Source organism: Choloepus didactylus, chromosome 4 (genome assembly GCF_015220235.1).
Source record: "Choloepus didactylus isolate mChoDid1 chromosome 4, mChoDid1.pri, whole genome shotgun sequence".
NCBI classification, from domain to species: Eukaryota; Metazoa; Chordata; class Mammalia; order Pilosa; family Megalonychidae; genus Choloepus; species Choloepus didactylus.
The window spans coordinates 29,938,952-29,958,874 of NC_051310.1; the positions used below are offsets into that span (position 1 = coordinate 29,938,952).

At 36.4% G+C, this 19,923-nt stretch overlaps 1 protein-coding gene across 15 annotated transcripts in view; it reads right to left on the reverse strand.

Moving 5' to 3' along the window:
- NRXN3 (neurexin 3) overlaps positions 1–19,923 on the reverse strand; it is a 1,698,447-nt gene that overhangs the window by 37,538 nt on the left and 1,640,986 nt on the right. For 10 of the 15 annotated variants that reach the window (XR_005216275.1, XM_037832161.1, XM_037832163.1 and 7 more), the window contains one exon: positions 16,476–16,554. Coding sequence is in view for 13 of the 15 variants with exons in the window: in XM_037832161.1 (XP_037688089.1) it covers positions 16,476–16,554 (79 nt within the window). In the remaining 2 variants the exon portion in view is untranslated. Of the gene's footprint in view, positions 1–16,466; positions 16,555–19,923 lie in introns of all 15 variants that reach the window. The other 5 variants (XR_005216274.1, XM_037832173.1, XM_037832171.1 and 2 more) reach the window with 1 other exon arrangement.

The window sequence follows — 19,923 nt, forward strand, 5'->3', positions numbered from 1 at the left end:
AAGGGGAGGAGATGAGAACAATAGATACAAATTCATCAATTGGTATAGATCACATTCCTTCTTTTGTCTGGAGAGTACAGTATTTGACCTTCTCTTGACACATAGATAGATTGTGTTAGCTCAAATATAAGCTAATTCAGCTCTCCAGAATAGCTCATTCTACTTTGCTATAAGACTTAAAATGAGAAAAAAATTCTAGATTTAGCACAGAGGCTTATTTTTACAGACATAAATTATCTTTCCACACAGTCCCTAGAAGTTTCTATTTTTCTTTGTCTATTTGTGTTTATAAGCTGACTTTGGCCTTTTAGTAACATTTATCCCAGTTTTTTTCCTACTTATTCATTCAATTTTGTGCCTTTAATTTATCCTTTTTTACTGAGATTGAAAAACCATCTTAATATCTAAGTAAACAATGTTCAGAATAGTAAACTTCCTGGGACCGCAGGAAAATAAATGGTTTGGGTTATGCCACCTAGTTCACAATGAAATTTTAGATTTAGAAAGGTCTTTAGTTTTCAAAACCTACTATGTCTAGTGTGGCAACATAGAGATCATTTTAATCCCCTTGTTCTATGGTTTCTGGATGTTAGTCTATTTGTTTTCACAGACCAGTATAATGTCAAATAAAATAATGTTGGTTTAGGATTCACATACTGCCAACTTTTATTTTGCTTACTAGGGATGTTATAAACAGTAACCAAAAACAAGTGCTTTTGAAAAAGATAGTCATTTTAGCTATCAAGAAAAAGAAAGGAAAAAAAAAAAAAAAAAAAGACAGGACATAATCTCAAGAATAAAGGACAGACCTGTAAATTTAACTTTATGGGAACTCAGTATATTCTCCTTCCTTTCTCATTTCACTGTGGATCAGTGAAATCTTTGGCACTCATTTTGGACTTGAGCTTGGATACCACTGCTTTATTTTACCTAACTATCTTTTGTCCTTGGTGAAGGATGATGATATCACTGACAGTTCATCACTAAAGCTTGTATTTGTTGAGCCTGTACTGCAACCACCCTCAGTCTCCACTCCTTGCTTCCCTTATTGTCCTTAACCTCCTGGTTAGTTCCCCTTTTGACCAATAGAATCTAGAGCTATGGATTTGATCCCTAAGTAGGCTAATGATAGCCTCTCTTACATGGCAACAGTAACTAATAGAACAAAGCTAATCAATCTATCACACTGCAATCTCACCATGGGCATTGTTCTGGTTTGCTAAAGCTGCCATTTTGCAAAATACCAGAAATAGATTGGTTTTATAAAGGGGATTAATTTGGTTACAAATTTACAGTTCTAAGACCATAAGTCTCCAAACTAAGGCATCAACAAGAGGATACCTTTACTGGAGAAAGGCCGATGGACTCCAGAACACCTCTGTCAGCTGGGAAGGCACAGGGCTGATATCTGCTGCTCCTTTGCTCCCAGGTTCTGGTTTCAAAATGGCTTTCTCCATAATGTCTCTGGACTTCTGTCTGTTTCAGCTCCTGTGCATTCTTGCTTATCCTGCCAGGGTGTTTCTTTCTAAGCATCTGGGGGTTCTCTCTTAGCTTCTCCAGGGCAAACTCTGGGCTTCATCTCTTAGCTTATCATCTCCAAACCTCATTCTATCTGCTAGTCCAAGCATCTCCAAGTGCCTGGGTCTGTGTGGACTCTCAGCTCTCTTGAGGACCCCAGTGACCTAATTAAGACCTACCCTGAATAGGCAGGGCCATGCCTCCATGGAAATAATCTGATCAAAAGGTCTCACCCACAGTTGGGTGGGTCACATCTCATGGAAACATTCAATCAAAAGATCCCACTGATAATAAATCTGCATCCACAAGACTGGATTAAAAGAACATGGCCTTTCCTGGGGTACATAACAGTTTCAAACTGGCACAAGCATTCTTCAAACTTGTGAAGGGGTGGGTCTAAAAATATTTCTAAAAGATAAAAAACACGGTGAGTCTCGTTTCTCATTTAACTTTCATAGAGTTTAGTTCTATTATGATGTTTTTAAATATTTACCGTGAATGTCATGAAATGAGGGCATGTTCTTTCCAGTTCATCAGAGTTCCCACTAGTGCTGATTGCATCAGAACTAGTCTGGTTCACACATTCATGTAACCCAGTTGGCCGTGTGAGACTGAGTTTGCATCTTGCTTTATAGTGAAAGCTAATAATGACTAAGTGTTAATAAACAAACAGACCATATGGTAAAATACCCATCACAAGCAGAATGGGAGAAAAAGAAGTTGAATTTATTTTGTTATGTCCCTAACATGTTATCAATAGTGCTTAATTTACCCTTGTTTTACTCTTCTTTTCTACAGTCTCCTTTGATTGCAGAGACCTAGTAAAACACTAATTCCAAATTAGACTATTTTGAAAAGCCGGTCCCTACAGGCCCAGCTTGCCAAAGCCTCTCCCAATGATGCTATCTTTCTTGTCTCCTCACATCATATCATCATTTTGTTTTTTGCTTGTTTTTAAATGGCAGTTCAGAACTTATAACTCCAGGCATAGCAGCAAAGTATGGGGCCTTGCTAATGGAGGAAGCTCATAATGTTATTATTAAGCATCCCGGCTCCCAAAAGTTAATTTTATGCTCCTTCTGGGGTTGGGATGCATTAGGATCTGGCTTCGTAGTTTATCTAGTATTCATATATGAGTTTTTCATACTACTTCGACATATATTACTAATGTTAAAGATATTAAAAGGGCTAAGCGTTAATTCTCAAAATAAAATCCTTGAGTGATGAATGTCATTTGAACAGTAACTCTACATCAGGCTTTGGACATGTATTTCCATAGCCTGCTTATGTCGAATCTGCTGCCAGGTGGTAGAACACATTATTCACCTCAGGACACAAGATGCTCCTTCCTGCACCACCCTGTATAATCCGTTACCTCCAACATGCAGAGGGCTCAGATATAAATAAATGCTTTGGATCACAATGCAGAAAGGAGTCTTATATGTCATGCCTCCTCAATTTAGTTCTCCCCATTCACTGCCCATGTCACCAAGAATGTTTTTTTAGCTTTCCCTACAAAACTTACAGAGCTACAAATCAAAAAGTACAGGGAAAGAAGAGGTGGCCAGAAGGTTGCAAATATCATATCTCTGTCATTCCGACATTTGTCAGCTCAATATCCCACAGCCAAGGTTGGGGAAGAATTACTGGGATGTGGGTTGGAGTTCAAGGCAGCTACTGTTGGAGAGGTATGAAAGTGGGGGAGAAGACAGCCTACACCCCAGCAATAGCAGAGAGTTCAATAGACAGTTTTGCCAAAGGAAGGACAAAACATCAAGCTCTTAGAAAAAATGCAGGGTAAAAGCTGGGTGAAGAGGACCCTGTTTTTGTTTGTTTGTTTTTTGCCATATTTCATTTCTTATAATACTGGTATATTCGAAACAGTGACTGGAAATGTCCTTTAACAGCTTTTAATGTCCTACAATATCCCAGGTGCTCCCATGTGCTTAGTGAAGAATTCAACAAATATTCTGTAAGATTGACCATAAAATGGGCAGGAGGAATTAATGAATAAAATAATTACTACAAATTCCTAATCTATCAGATTTTTCTGAATCAGAGGTCAGCAATCCATGGCCTGTGGACCAAACCCAGCACAACGGCTGTCTTTGTACATGAAGTTTTATTGGAACACAGCCACACTCATTCATTTACCTACTATCTCTAGCTGCTTTTGCATTACAACAGCAGAGTTGTGTAGTTACAACAGGGGCTGTAGGACCCTCAAACCCTAAAACATTTATTCTCTGGCCTTTTACAGAAAAAAAATATTGCTAACCTTTGCTCTAGGTGATTGATCTGACAAATTTGAATACTTGGTAATACAATATTGCCAATACTCTTTATCTTCAAGAAGGGGGTCTTCTGCGCTCCAAAGGTAAAATGGAAATACAACTCAGTGACAAAAGGCACTCAAGCATTTTCAACTGTAAAAATTTTCCAGTTTAGGATCCTGCTACGAAAATGTTCAGGACTTCTGTAATTTGTAATGAGACGATCAGATGCTTGAACAGGCCACAGTCTCCTTGGAAGAAGGAGCCTAATAAAGGCAAACACACCTGTAAATGATGGGCTACTTTAATAATGACTTTTAGTCCTTTATAACTCCGTTTAAGATTATTTTCTTGCACAGAAAATTCAAGGGGCCAAAAATGGCTTTTTTGTTGTTGTTGTTTCAATTTTTTAATAGTTTTAGATATGTAAGGCAAGAAAGTAAGACAAGTAAATGGAGAATAAACAAATGGGTATGGATTTATGAGATGCCAAGAGGACACAGGTTGAAAGGGCTAAGGTAAGAAATACAGCTTCTCAGGTACACTTCCAGTTATGATTTTCATTAGCTGTAACAACTAAAATACTGTGTTTCAAGGGACATAATTATTTCTGAAATAAAGAAAATACAGCATCGTATCCCAGCTCTTAATAAGGTGTTCTATTCTTAGAATCCTAACATCAGTAAGAGGTGGCTATTATCTGACAGTAGGTTCTGAACAGGTCTGCTAATGAGTAATGAGACAGAAGCCCCCAGTACACTAATAATTACAAAGGAGAAATCAAGAAAGACAAACCTCTCCTAAGTGTTGGTATTTCTCCCCAATATTGGAACAATTCCACCTCCACAGGAAACCAGAGTAACTCATTTCCACCACTGCTCTTTGGATAAATCATAGTTAAACAATCTTATAACCCCTATCAACCAAGCTTCTCGAAGCCTTTAGATAGATAGCAATGAATACATTTAACAAGTATTTCCCAACCACTTAATGTGCTCAATACACAAATTTTCTTCCATCTTATCAAGGAGGCAGGTAGCTATTTCACGGCCCAACTTACATGCGGGTCAATGGAGAGGGAACACTATATAATGAGATCCAGGTTGCACAGTGGCCAGTGTGTGGGCTCAGGGGCTAGTTGGCTTGGGTTCAAATCCCATTTCTGCAACTTCCTTGCTGTGTGATCTTGGACAATTTATTTAGCTTCTCTGTGCCTCAGGTTACTCATCTTTAAAATGGAGATGATAAAAATAGCACTTCACAGGTTTGTTGTGAGGATTAAAATAGTTAAAATGTAAATTACTTAGGACAATACTTGTTTGTAATAAGTAAATAATATTCACTGAATGAAGAAACAAAGACTTATCAGTGGCAACCTACAGATGAAAGCCTGAAAATTCACTTATTAAGACACCTTATTAATTCTTATATATGCTGTCATTTAAAGTTGACCACAGGGGCAATTACACCTGAAAACAAATCAAAGTAAAATGTTGCACTATCAGAAGCCCAATTAGAGAATCTGATTGTCAAATTAGAAGGACTAATAAGATCCAACTCTTTCCTTTTAATTCCCAGATCTCTCAAACTCTTCTCAAAGCAATGATTAAGTATCTAACAATAAAATGATATTAAGAAAAAATCTGCAGTCGTTCTCTGCAATGCAATGGTTCTCATGCAGTTTTTAGTGTTACTATACCAATTTACCGTGAGAAAATGAAGAAGCAAAGGGCATTGATCTATTTCACTGTACAGCTGGTTAATTAAAATCCATCAAATATCATAACTAAAGTTCAATATATTTAAAAAGTTACAAAAACATAACAACTGAGTAATGAAATCATGCTGGAGATTATAATTATGTGCTAAGAAACGCATCTACTATGATCTTTCTAAAGCTCAGAAAACACAATGTGAAAACCTAAGAAAACACTGCTCAGCTTCAGTGTCACTAAAGGAGGAATATTTGGCAACATTATTTTGAGGAAACAAAATTAGTCAAAGCAGACATTCTCAGGAAGGCACAGGCATACCTTTTGTGACATTTACAAACTGAATGTCAGGAGTCCTAGCTCTGTTTCGTCGTCATTGTTTTGCCATTTATACAACCATAATGCATTTAAACTCCGTTTTATCTGTGCCTCCAAAGCGGGACTTCCTTGGGGCAATAAGAAAACTCTATTCACATTTGGCTCCACAAATGAGCACAGAATAGTTCCAAAATTTAGTGGTTTCATAAATGTTTACGCCTGATCCTCTGTGAACACTGCAGTCGAAAGTAAATGGATATGAGAGTCAAACAGATTGGGTTTGAATCTTATCTCTGCCACTCACACGCAGGACGTACCTTGGAGAAGCAAACTTTCTGCATCTCAATTTTCACAATCGCTTAAATGGCCAGAAAATTTCTATCTCATAATAACATAAATGAGATTTAAATAAAATACCACATGTGAATGCACCTGGCTGATAAGGAATTTTAAATACAGACATTATCAAAAATCAAAATGTATACAATTACAGTCAAATAAATTATATTGAAAACAAAAGTAATAAAAAAACTTCCCACTGCCTCATTATTTTACTGCATTTTACCATTATCTATGCTCTTGAGATTATTGATATCTATAGTATCTGTCTGGTGAAACTACTATGAATCATACGCTACTGAGCAACTCCTCCCAACTCCAAGTTTATGCTGTCATACTGGTGGCTTGAAATCAGCCATGGTGGGAATATTTTACGTTGCAGAAATCAGCAACCACAGATCAGGACTTTTTGTGTGTGTGCACGGGCGTACGCCAGTTTTCAAATATGTATCAGCAGGCCATTGGACCTGATTCATTATCAATACCCTCTTTTCTTCTATTGCTCCTTCCCTCCCTCCCTCCCTTCTTTCCTTCAATAGAAAGTTCTTCTTGGTATATAGAGCCCATTAACTTCCTCTTGCTTTGCCTCTCTCTCCCTTCCCTCTTACCCTTAAACCAAGAGAAGCAAAGAGCCACCCAGATGTGACTGAAACAATCCCTCATAAAACCATGTGCAGAGAAAAGCTTTCTCTTCTCCAGATTAATTATATGAACTTTTTCTCTTAAAACCTATTTCAAACAATTTTATTCTGTTACCTGAAACAAAGAACGTTTTTAATGATTTCCTACTCAATTTTACCAATAAGGGGGTGAAATGGTGTTACGAAGTTGTCATTTTCCTACCACTGGTATCAAACAAATCAGAGCCTTCTGAGATATGCAGCAAATTGCCTGGATAATCATAGGTGTAACCCAGCATTTGAAACATTTAACTGGGTGCTTTCTCCAGTTAAATGTCTCAAGAAATGCAGGCTGTATCCTCAGAACCAAGGCTACTGCTGTGTGTCCTGTTCTTTGGAAAAGAAAAAAATAAAGAATTTAGGTCCAAGCGGAAGTGTTGGTTCTCTAATGCTTCCATGAATTTAAATGTGTGTGTGTGTGTGTGTGTGTTCATTATATCATTTGACTCAGAAGAATCAAAAAATAATCTTACCTCCAAATAGGCCTTAGGCAGAACCAGTGAGTTAAAAGAGCCTTTCTTTTTCTTTTTCCCCTCAGATGCCTTGTCGAACACATTTATATTTTAGATTAAAATACATAAGCATAGATGAATTTTATAATAAAACACACCCAGATTTCCACAATTTTCTCACCAATTCGGGATCAGGCACTGCTCTGCAGAATTAATGATGCTCCCTCACTAGCATTTTCTGAAAAACCTTCTGTTGTCCTGTTCCTGAAGAAAAGATTCTGACTAGAAGATTGTTAATTTGGGGAAAAACTCTTTGGAAATTGGTCTCATTTGAAATTCGTTTAAGGATTAGCATGTTTAATCAACCCAAAGAAAGCAACAAGAGTTTCTTATTGTTGTTGATGTAGTTGTTGTTTGGCTATTATCATTAGTCATTTCCCACTGTAAATTTTGCCTCCTTTTTTCAGGTAAAAAGTACAACTTATGACCTTCATATGCAAACCACAGTATCAGCCTTACAGTTCGACTGAGAATTAGTTTTGCTCCTTTGTGAAGTTTCCTGGGGTAAGGTTAAAAGTAGAGACAATTGGGAGATAAGAAATAAAGGGAGACGATTTCACACCACGTACTACAAACAGAGAACAGAATCACAGAACTACAGCACAACAGTGGGCTCCAAGATGGGATGCAAGACAAATGTGCTAGACAAGAAACACACAATTGACTGCTGTGCCAAAGAAAGCAGACACAAGAACAAAACCATACAGAGAGGCTGCGAAAGCAGCTCTTGGGGCTGCTGTGACCCATCGGAAATAATAATAAAAAACGAGAACCCATGGAATTATAATTACAAAAGAAAATTATCCCCACAACTTATACACTGGACTTGCTGGGTTAGCCTGCATGTGTCACTTGGATGAAACACAAGATGGCGCCATTTCAGCCCATGCATTGGTGATGGAGGCCATGGTTAGTTGATTAGCTACAAAATTGTCACTGCATGCCACACAATGATCCTGGGCTTGTCCAGAAATAAAAGATACAACAAATATTCTACATCTGCAATAAAATTCTTTTTATGCCATCTGAAATTTGTGGGGAGGGATGTGTGTCTCTGTTGTTTCTGCATATATTTTTTTTTTCTGACTGATTTGTCATCTTTTTTATTAAGTACACTGTCATAAGGGGAAGACTAAGGGTAAGTAGTTTGTGCAGATGTGGGGAAAAACAAAAAGGGAAAAGGAAGGAAATTAAAAGGAACTTATGTATAGGAGGAGGAGGAAGAAAACACAGTATTTCATTCTTTGGTACACAACTTTCTTGGATTTTGGGGGGGTTTGTTTTGTTTGCAGCATAAATACTGGAGGGATATGCTGAAGTGGGAGAAACTTGAGATTAGGATGGCAAGAAAAGATTTTGTTGCCTTGTTTCATTTGTATATCTATATATCTCTTAGTATTTAAAAATTATGATTATAATTACTCATAAAAGTATAGCCATGAGTTAAAAATTGCCATAATGACCAAAATACTAAATATGAATCAAAGCAAAATAAAGTAAATTGAACCACCAAAAATTCATGCGGCACAAGATGAGGTGAAACGACAGAAAATGTTCTTTAAATATATACAAGGTATATATCTATTTATATATATACACAGGAAAGTGCATATACGTATAGATATATCTGTATAATTTTTTTTCTCTCAACCCCTCCCAAGGATAACTGAATTACAGAATCACCATTGTAATTACGATAAAGAATAAAACAAAACCTAAAGAAAAATCAACATGCTTTGTTCACCAAGTTATAACAGTTTCATGCATGTCTGTGTTGGCTGATGCTGGTTAAGAATGATGGCATGAATTTCTGTGTAAGCACATGATTGATGGCAGGGGCTGTTAATCTCTGCTTACATTAGTCTAATATCATTTATACTGTGTCTATATATATATATACACATCATAGCCAATAATGATTCATCTATATGTCTATATATATCATTCCATATATATAGACACTATGTATTTAGTATAAACATATTATTTATATACATATATTTATATATACACACAGTACATGTACTTGGGCCTAATGGGACAAAAAAATTCAGAACAGAAAGAATAAAAGAAAACCCATAAAAACTTCCCCTTTAAAACCCAATCCTTTTGTATGTGTGTGTGTGAGATTGCTTAATAATGTGATTAAGCTCATTCTTTGTCTACTACTTGCATTGGCAATTGAAATCAGGAAGTTCTTACGAGTTTAGCTTGACATTTTCCCTTCACTGTGTCCATCCTTACTGTGTTACCTAAAAAGCATTGGTACTATACCATACTACGTATCTGGAGTTCAAAGAAAAGCTTGTTACTGAATTGTACTAACTTTTCAGTCATAATGAAATTAGAAATTCTGTGCCCCAAATCTAAGACCTAGGAGAATGTTCTTTGCAGCTAACTGATTCTGTCACTGGTTGGTATCATCTCCTGTGACTTTTCCTCTCTGTCCTTGGTTGGAGCATGTCATTCTCTAGATCAGAGACCTCTCCTTAGAGTTTTCGTAATATCCCAGGCATTTCCATTTATTGTGAGTTCACATTGTTTCCTCCTTTCCCTTCCCTTCTTTCCATTTCTTACACTTATTTTTATTTCCTGTCTTCCCTAATATTCTGTGAACTCCCAGAAAGAGCCTCGTCTTACTTATTTTTCTTTTCTTATGACCATTCCACTGCCTACATACAATAGTCAAACAAAACATTCATGTAAATAAGTGATTTATTTAATTTTGAAATAGAAGAGTAAAGTCTTACTCTGAATTTCAAAGTATATTATCACAAAGCATTTGAAAGGCACATATTTATTCCAATGGCTTAAAAATTAGCTTGGGTGCGGGTGGAGTCAGGTAATAAAAAGTGACATAATCTCACTTTGTAGGTTAATGAATTAAGATAGAATTATGCAATTAAACTGGCAATATTATGCTCCCATGAACATAATCAGTGAATTTTCAGATCAGTTAAGGAAATTCAAAACAGGATAGGATCAAGCCTAAACAATGTGTATATTGGACATGTATTACAACTCAGATGTAAAAATGACTACTATCCACAGCCAATAATGATTCATTTAATTCATTAATTTTACACCTATTTACACTCCTCCTTCTAAAGCTAAAGTATTTATTTCAGATTATTTCCATTATCCTTTTATTCAAAGTGTTATTAAATGGACCCAAACTCTTCAGGGTGAATTTATGAACACTGTGATACTCAAACATCCATATGACATTTTATTTAAGCATTTAATATTCTGTACACTGAGTAGCCACTTTGACTAATTTAAACATGATTGCATTTTTCTCTCATGAATTCCCATATAGAAAATCTTTCTAAAATTAAATAAATAAGTAAATAATAAATATCCAATTCTTTGTAATAAAAACATACAAGTTGCTAACTCTAATGGCAAGTGTATTTCTATAAACACAGAAGATTATAAACCTCATATTTAAGGTCAGTTAGCACATTTTTTCTCATCTACAGATTCTGTTAAATAATGCTCTACTCTTCCTTATCCATTTAACATTTCAATTGCATTTTCTACAGTGTTCCAGCAAATAAAAGCTCTAATGATTTGGTATGTTTTTAACAGCCGAGTGCCAGATTTTTATATTATAAACACTTTACTGAAGTATCCCAAGCCGATAAAGATTAAGAACCCAGTTCCACTTGGAAAACACAAGTACAGTTTAAATTTGGTGTTCCGCCAAATTTAAATTCACCCACACTGGGTTGAGTATTTTAAGAGTCTGGCTAGAAGAGGGGACCCAAGTAGCAATAACATCAAATGCAAACGTGAGAACTATGGACTTATGGAGTAAAAATACATCTGAGAACCACTCTGGGAATAGTAATTTTTTTTGTGATCTCAGATTACTGCCATTAGTTTAAACATCTCCCTCAATCCAACCATTATGAAAGTTGTTTAGCACAGTCCTATTGACAGATGAATGTGTTTTCATCTTAACTTCCTTTTACTGTCTCTGCCCTCTGGTGGAAGTGCTGTCCCTTGAGATTCGATCAAAGGACACTCAAAAAAGTTATGGCCAAAAACCATGGCTAATTGACAACCAGAAAAATGACTGGATATCAAGTGGATGAATCAATACATTTTGAAATGATAGCCAAGCCTATTTTCCAGGGGAGAAAGGTATTTCTTTCATTGTTTCTGCTGTTCTGTCCTCCCTACCCCCTGACCAAAGACTTTCAGAATATTAAGCCTGTATATATATACAAGATCCAGGAAGGTAATTTCTAATTATACAAAAGCTAATCAAAGAATAAATTGTTTTGATGTTATTTCTATTTCCAAAAATGAAGATATTGGGAGTAGCAATAAGGATGAGGGAGGGAGATTAATTGGAAAGTGAATTTCATCAATTTCTGCATTTCAGAATTCATCCTCAAATTTCAGATAAATGTGAACATGCTAAAGATTTTAATTGCTCCTTGGCCTCCAGAATCTCAATAGGGAATCCCATTTCTTATGGTTACTTGGCCCTTTTACAGCTCATCTACTTTTCTTATTGGATCCAAAGAGGTAAGCAGGACAATGAAATATGAATTTACTGCAAGGAAAGGATTTATATGCAGGACATGAATCTGAAATATTAAGCAGACTCTGACTTCTGTAGAGAACACAATCAATATTTATAAATTAGAAAAGTTAAAATCCTGACTCTCACCTTTACATACTGAAACAGTTATTCAGATATTCTTCTGAATATTTTAATTGGGTGTCTATGGCTTCATTATGATTTTATAGTTAAAGTTTCAATTCTGGATCTTTAAAACAAATGTACAGAAAATGCAATCTTACCTTTGACTCACTATAAAATGATCTAGTTCCCAGGAAAAGAAGGAAGAAGGGATGGGATAAAGACAGAATTCTCTTCGTGGAAGAAATGTAGAGGCTGTGTTTTTTGTTTCTGCTTTTTTTTTTTTTTAGGAAAATGTTTACTTGTGTGAAGTCATAGATTTTAAATAATTCAACAGGCTTTGTTTTAGCCATTTAAAGGGAGATGAAGTTGAGTTTTGAAAAATGTTCTTCAATTTAAATTTAAGATTGAGTTATTTTTGAGAGTCAAACTAATTTGGTCAACAAATGCTAACTAAGCTTTCACCCTGTGCCTCACTCCCATGGTTTAGTAAATTTTTGGTACTCATTTAGGTATCTTCTGGGGAAAACATACAAGGGAAATCCATTGGATTTCAAGGTTTCTACGACCATCATCAACTGAACTCAAAAAAATTTAGGTTGTCTCCAAACATGATATGACTAATCCACAGTGACCCTTTAAGTGTCAAGTGGGTTTTGGGTGTGAAGAGACAATTGTTTACATCTGACTCAAAACAACCAGCAGCTTTGAAATTTACTTTGATTGAATGAAAATTAAATTGGGAGAAAAAAATCTTCTCATTTAAAATTTGGTGCCTACATGAAAATAAAACTTGTTGAATTACATCATACACTAAATGGCTTAAATTTGTGAAAAGTGAGGACTTCAAATGGATCTAAAGAAACCAGGAAATATCCTGTGGAACTTTAATGCCTGGCAATTTAGACACATAGAAAATAATGAACTTGCTAACAGAGTGAGAAAAAGGAGTAAGGGGAAAAAAAAATTAAAAAAGAATAAAAAAATAAATTTTCCCTGATGCAAAAAACGGAAAGAGACTTCCTGCTACTTCCTTTTACACAGAAGTTATTTAGAAAATTTGTAATTGTAAATGGTTTCCCTGCCCCGTTGAGATGCATATAAATCTTTTAAAAATCTAAATAAGCCTTTTCCTAACTTTACAACCCAGGAATTTCTTTCTCAAAGACCTGAGAATATCTCTCTGAAATATAAACATCCATTTCAACGGGAGTTTAGCTTAGGCCTCTGGCTCAAGTAGCAACCATCTACCTGTTATAGAGAAATTAGAAGTTTATTAATTCCTTTGGATAGAGGCAATTAGCAAACACAAAGACCACCTCAAATACTAGGTGAATTTAGGATGAACTATGTTTGACAATACTTCTTACTTGAGGACTAGTGTTGTTTATCTTGAGAACACACATGCAATGGGTTATATCTACTTGGCTATATAAAAGGATGAGACAGCTTTCTTTCTTTGAAATCTCTTCAGCAAACTGCCTGTGATATATTGCATTCCATTTTAATGCTTTAATGCTTATTCAATAATAAAATTGTTTTTCTTTTTCTTCACCTTTGTGGAAAGGTTTTCTGGGTTGGGAGATTTTGTTTTTAATTTTATTTTTCCAAACAACGGCTAAGTAATTGTTAAGCATAATAGAATCTGGTCTAGGTAATTAGTCCAGTTCAATGGTTTTCCACCAAGCATTAGTCTGGGAAAGTATGCTTTTGGAAACTGAGGCAGTGAATTAAGAGGTCAAAACCAGAATTTTAATCTTAATATTCATATAGCACCCCAGGATTAATAATTTATATCAAAATTATGCACCATTTTCCATTGCTGCATGGTCAATGGAAGCCTTCCTATTAGTAAGTATAAAACCCAGCCCCAACAACCGGTTTAAATGGTTCTGATTTTTAATCCCTATTGTTTTTAGAAAATGTGAAGGCTGGTGGCTCTGTGTAAATAACCCTCATCAGCATTAATGTGGTCCCCAGGGCAAAACCTCTTTTCTCTGCACCAACAGGAATATCTACCTCCTTCCCATATTACAACACGCTTCTGATATAATTCCATCTGTATCCATATCACTTACAAAGAACACTTTATAGGGTGAATAAATTTAGAAAGAGGAAATGCTCATTCACCCAATGTGATGAGTAGAATAATTCCAGACAGAGGGGATCAATATCAGCCCCTTAGTGATGCATTTAGCGCCTTCTGGGTGGGGACTGTCACCTGCTTTCTAAAATATATATATCCCCTCCTGTGATACCTTGCAGAACCCAACAGGTGGTTTTAAAAATGACCTTTGTCTTCCCCACTCACCCCATGTAATTATATTATGCAAGAAAAGCTGGTATTGAATTTGTGTCCTCTGCTTTTGAACCAGATGAAACAAGTGTGCCACCACTAAAAAGCAAACAGATTTAGTCTGGGGACATTCACATTTAGGCCTGTGCAAGTTCAATACCAAATGGCAAACATTTATGCACAACCTGTGCCTATGAGATCGGCAGAAGCCCTCTGCCTTGTGGAGGAAGTGTGTATGTGTGTATGGGGTTCTCAGTGGGGAGAGTGATGGCTCAGTTCTTAAGTAAAACTTCACCTTTTATAAGAAGGCTTAAAATCTAAGGATTTGCTAAACATTGTTGCATATACAGGTGTCACTGCTGAGAAGGCAAGAAAACCAGAGACAGGATAAGCAGAGAATCCAACTTAAAAGTCCAGCTATCTTAAACTACTGGTCACAAACTCAGTTAACATTTATCTTCATTGGGTATCATGCCAAAATCATATCTGAATTCTTAATAACTAGCACACTGTCTAATGTAATTATTGGCCTTCAAAAAATATCTGTTGAACTCAATTATATTGGTGGGGGAATTTAGAGAGTAAAATTCTTTATTCTATTTTCTGACATCTCATTTGTGAAAATTAATAGAATAGGAAGGACTCAAATTGAGGGATACATTGTATTCTGAGTGTTTAGGAAATATTTATTGAGTGACTGAATGGATGAATGAATTAATGAATGAGAACTTGGTGCTCATGTTCTGGTATGGATTATCTTTATCTGTCCTCTAGAGTTAAAACCTCACTTTAGCATACTGAGATTATTACCTGATAACCTGAAAAAATCTGATTAACTGGGCTACATTTACTTTTCCTTCCACCTCCTGCTGAATTCCCGAAGGAACAAATCACACTCTGGAGTGGAAAGGCCTTACATACTATGGATGTGTCCTTATGTGCCCTACACACAGGAACCCACAGAACTTCCTGAATCCAATGCCACTTGCAAGATACCAGTCAGGCTTCAGTGAAATTTGAAATCCTGTAAAATCATTTTGGGCTAAGAAAGGGAGGGTTTTTACTTTTATGATACTTTTATTAGGAAGATCAAATTTCTCTGGAATTAGCAAAAGAAAAAAAGTGAAGGGCTCATCTTTTTTAAATAAATGAAAAAAAAAAATTAAACCACCAAAGAATCAACTGGAAAATTCTATTTATTTCTTTCAGACGTTGCAGAAATAAAATCCTAACCCAACTCCAGCTTTTAATTCTGTTAAATGTACACAGAAATTCGATGATATCTGTTCTCTATTATATATATACATAAATGTTTAACTTATAGCAAGTCTCAAAACAGATGACTTGGCAAAGTTGATAGGAAATAATAAGGGACTGCATTTGCCTGCTGGACATTATATCATATATTGTTCACTATAAAGAAAGACCATAAAACATCAAAATGTATCTGGGTCCAAATGGGGAACACTGAAGCTTCTAATTGCCAAAGTCCTTTCAACTTCAGCACAGTAGATACATTTTGAAGCATCACAGCCGTTGACATGGCATGATTCAGTACTAATTTTGATTTACTGTACTATAATGCTTCAAAGATTCTGTAGACACACAATGAACAAAATTAGTATAAATATAATACCATGTTATCTGCTGTTGAAATCCCATGGAAAAAAATGTTTTTTGTTTGTTTTGGTTTATTTTGGCTTATTTTATTTACAATTTTGCAGCTTGGAGTTTAAATGATATTTATCAATCTTTATGCTCTACCTTGGGTTCACCCTTTTTTTTGACATTATTCCTAGATAGCCCTCTTCATGCCCCCACCCTATCGATTGCATAGCTGCCACTAGCAGCTACACATTTGCACTTCTGGTGATTAAGCTTGGCATTGATTGCCCAAAGTTAGGTCCTACACCAAGGAGTTTTCTTTAACAGCCATCAAGGGACTGACTTTGACGTTCCCTGGGGTATTTTTGCTCATTCCATGGGATTTGATGCTTTCCATTTTATATCAATATTTATATACGTATATTTATACATATATAGATATGAGAAATACACACACATTAACACACTATAATATATATAAAGCACGTATATATTGACATATATGTATGTATTGTTTTTTGCAAATAAAAAAAGGAAGCAAGCAAAAAAGACTGACCTGACCTACCTGTACTCGGCTCACATTCAACGAAGTCTTCATCATCGCTGGAACATTCAGCAGATGAAACAAGGTCATCTGATGTTGGCTATACATAAGCAAAGGAAAACAAAAATATGAGGTTAGGTAGAGAGAGAGAGAAGAGATAAGGAAACCAATGAACAGAGCCATCAAAGGATTATCACTACGTCACATCTCCCATGATTATTTCTGTTTCTCTTCCCTAAAGGGGGTATGCCATAGGATGGAGCATTTTTAACTCCTGTGTAAGGTGTGAACGGCTCTGGGTCCAGACAGTCTGCATGGATCTTATGTGAAGCTTAATGGCCCAAGGTATTTCCAGGAGATTCCAGCCTATGATGTCCCGATAAATCACATTGTGAAGGCTGACTCTATGCTGATTTGATTTCAATTTAGGGAAATAGAAGGTCAAGGAAAGGGATGTTGCAAACAGTGGACAGCACAGAAATGCTCTGTGGCTTTGAGGGGGTTTCAGTACATATGGTGTGCTGTCTCACGTGTGTGATTTGGTGGTAGTGAGTCTACACGCTGGTGTAATTAATGAATGCTGTGCAATGCCGTCTGTTCAGGAGCAGCATAATGGCTTCTCTTGCTAGCAGCAATTCCTTCATGTAATTGCTGCAATTAGCTGAATTAGCAATGTGGAGCAGCAGAGAAATACCACGGCAGCCTCTGGACACAAGTTAAGGCTGTTCCTGGAGAGAGCTGAGGATTTTTTGAAAGCAGTAACAGTAGTTCAACTTAAGCCAGTTCTTTGATTCTACTGAGTCCTACAGAAATTCCCCAATGCCAGGAAATCTGCTGCAAAAAGTAGAGGGGACTCTGGGTATTGCAGTAAGAAGGGTTCTTGCTGCATGGTAGGTAAGGAAACTGATTTCTGTATCTAGTACATAGTGCAATGCACAATGAACAAATGAATGAATTTAAAGATCTTATTCAACAATGAAACTTTTGACCTACTTTATTTACAAGAGTACCCAAAATATAGTAGTTATTGAATAAACGCTTGTTTCTTTCCTCTTCTTTATGTTAATAATATTAACTGACTTGCCAGTTTTATGATTTCAATGCATTGATGTCTGTATCCATATTCAAGACGAAGAGGCAATAAAGAAACTACATTCTAGCCTTTTAAGCAATTCTTATAATCCAGGTGCTGTGCTTGACATGTATATATACTTATTAGTAATAATTATTGTTAATTAACTAGACACAGTCTCACAATACCCTGTGACAGGGATTATTATTATAATTTTAAAGAAAAGTGAAGTTCAGAGAGGGTAAGTGAGTTGCTGAAGGAGGCACAGCTCTTAAGGAACATAGCGGAGGTTTGAACAGATACATCTTAGTTCAATGCCTATTATCTGTGGCCCCACAGTAGATTTCTTGACACCTCCTCTTACATGACAACCATCGGCTTAGTATTTGCAGAAAACATCCTTTTTAAAATAGACATAACAGATAAAGGATTACTGGACACAGGAAAGAATGGTAGAAAAACCACATTAGGTCATTGATTTCACTTAATTGACAGTGGCAGAGAGGTGTTTCAACCATGCTATCGATCTTTACATCTTCACACCCTGAAGTTACTAGAAAAAAATAATTTTTGATGCAACTTCTTTTCTACTGCACAGTACAGAAATGTGCATTTCATTTTCAGAAATTGAAGCTGGAAGTTGTATCTTGGGCCACTATTATTTACCTTAGAGAAATGGTGAGCATGCTTTCTTGGTATTTCCTAATGTGATGGGGTCCTGTACGGGTTCACCTCCAGTTATTTAGGAAAGGAGGCAATTAAGGGGGTGACAACCAGAGATAAGGGAATAAATGCTAACTGTACAAATGAAGAAGGCAGTTATAAGAGGAAAATGCCATTTAGGAAGGACCACAATCATTGTTTGATAGTTCTAAAGCATGCATTCTCATTGGGGGTGATACTGCTCCTAAGGCAGCAAAACTGGTTCTTGGGTAGGGGAATCTTAGATATGATAATGGTTTGTGTCCCTCAAAAGGCGACAGTACATACACAGATTTACAGTATATCTGTGATATTAACATTTCATGGGGGCCAGGGATAGGTGATTAGGGGGAAAAAAGGTCTATGAAACTCCTTAGTGGAGTGATAATGAAAAAGAGGCTGAGAAACACTGTTGAACTGAAAATGGATTGTGGGTGACTTGAATGTAAGTACCTTGCTGAAATGGCCTGCGTAGGGCTTTTGGTCCCTAGCATTGAGTGAAAACTGGTGAGTTAATTAAAAATCTCATCCCCATACTGAAGACCACACATTAAAGTTTAAAAAGGCCATGGAGCAAAGGAATGCGAAGCACATAAAACTCAAATAGAAACCAAAAAAGCATTAACATAATATTTGTGGTATCTTTAACTTCTTATACCTAGAACTAGAACTTTAACTTAATTTTTATGGTCTAAAAGAAATAACATACATTTATTTCAGGAAAAGCTCCAGAAGCTTTGAGGTTGATGGGCTACTTGCTGTTTTCCTTTCAGCTTCTTCCACCCTCCCTTAATGCTCTGGTTTGGGTGACACCGACCCCACGCTCTTTCCCCACCCCCACCCCCACCCCCACTTCGGTCCCAAGAGTGGAGACCCCGACCCCCACTGCAGACCCCATATGTCAGCTCTTCCATGTTCTGACTGCCTTTCTCCCCATTTGACTGTACCCGTGTCCCACTTCCCAGAGATCTGTTTCCTGCTGGTCTTCTATGTGAATAGTCCTCTTAGGTAACAGAGACACATTTTACCAGTAGCTCCCACCAATGGTGTCTACACTCAAACGAGATTAAATGGAAAGCAGTATATCACAGGGTGCTAAGCTCATGCCTGATTCTACACAGAATGTAGCAATGACTCCCGACTCTTCTACCTGCAGGCAGGAACCCAGAGAGCAAGTTATGTAACCTCTCCAAGCCTGTTTTTTTTCAGCAATAAATTAAGACAAAGTGTTTTCATCATTGGGTGATTATGTGATTTAATATGATATTAAAAGAGAAGCTCTGTTCTTGGCATATGGTAAATGGTCAATAATATTAGCTATAAATAAATACATACAGACATCAACAAATAAACAAAACAAATATTAGTGCTCATTCGTTCAATCAATAAACAACAGCCATTGGTAGCCTCTTCTAATATAAACATATAAATTGGGTATGTGCCTATGTACTCTATCTTTAATGAGTCATTCCCCATTGGAACCATTCTTCATTGCTCAGAATGCACTGCCCCCATTTTATGGTACAAACAACGGTCCTGGGTTGTATCTGCCTTGAGGAGTGATAAAAGGAGACCAACACTCATGAAGGATTCATGAGAGCTTACAAAATCACTGGAAGATGATCTGTTTCCAAAGAAGCCCTCTCTGTCCCTTAAACCTTATCACCACTATTTAGAGCCAAGGGCTAATGAAAG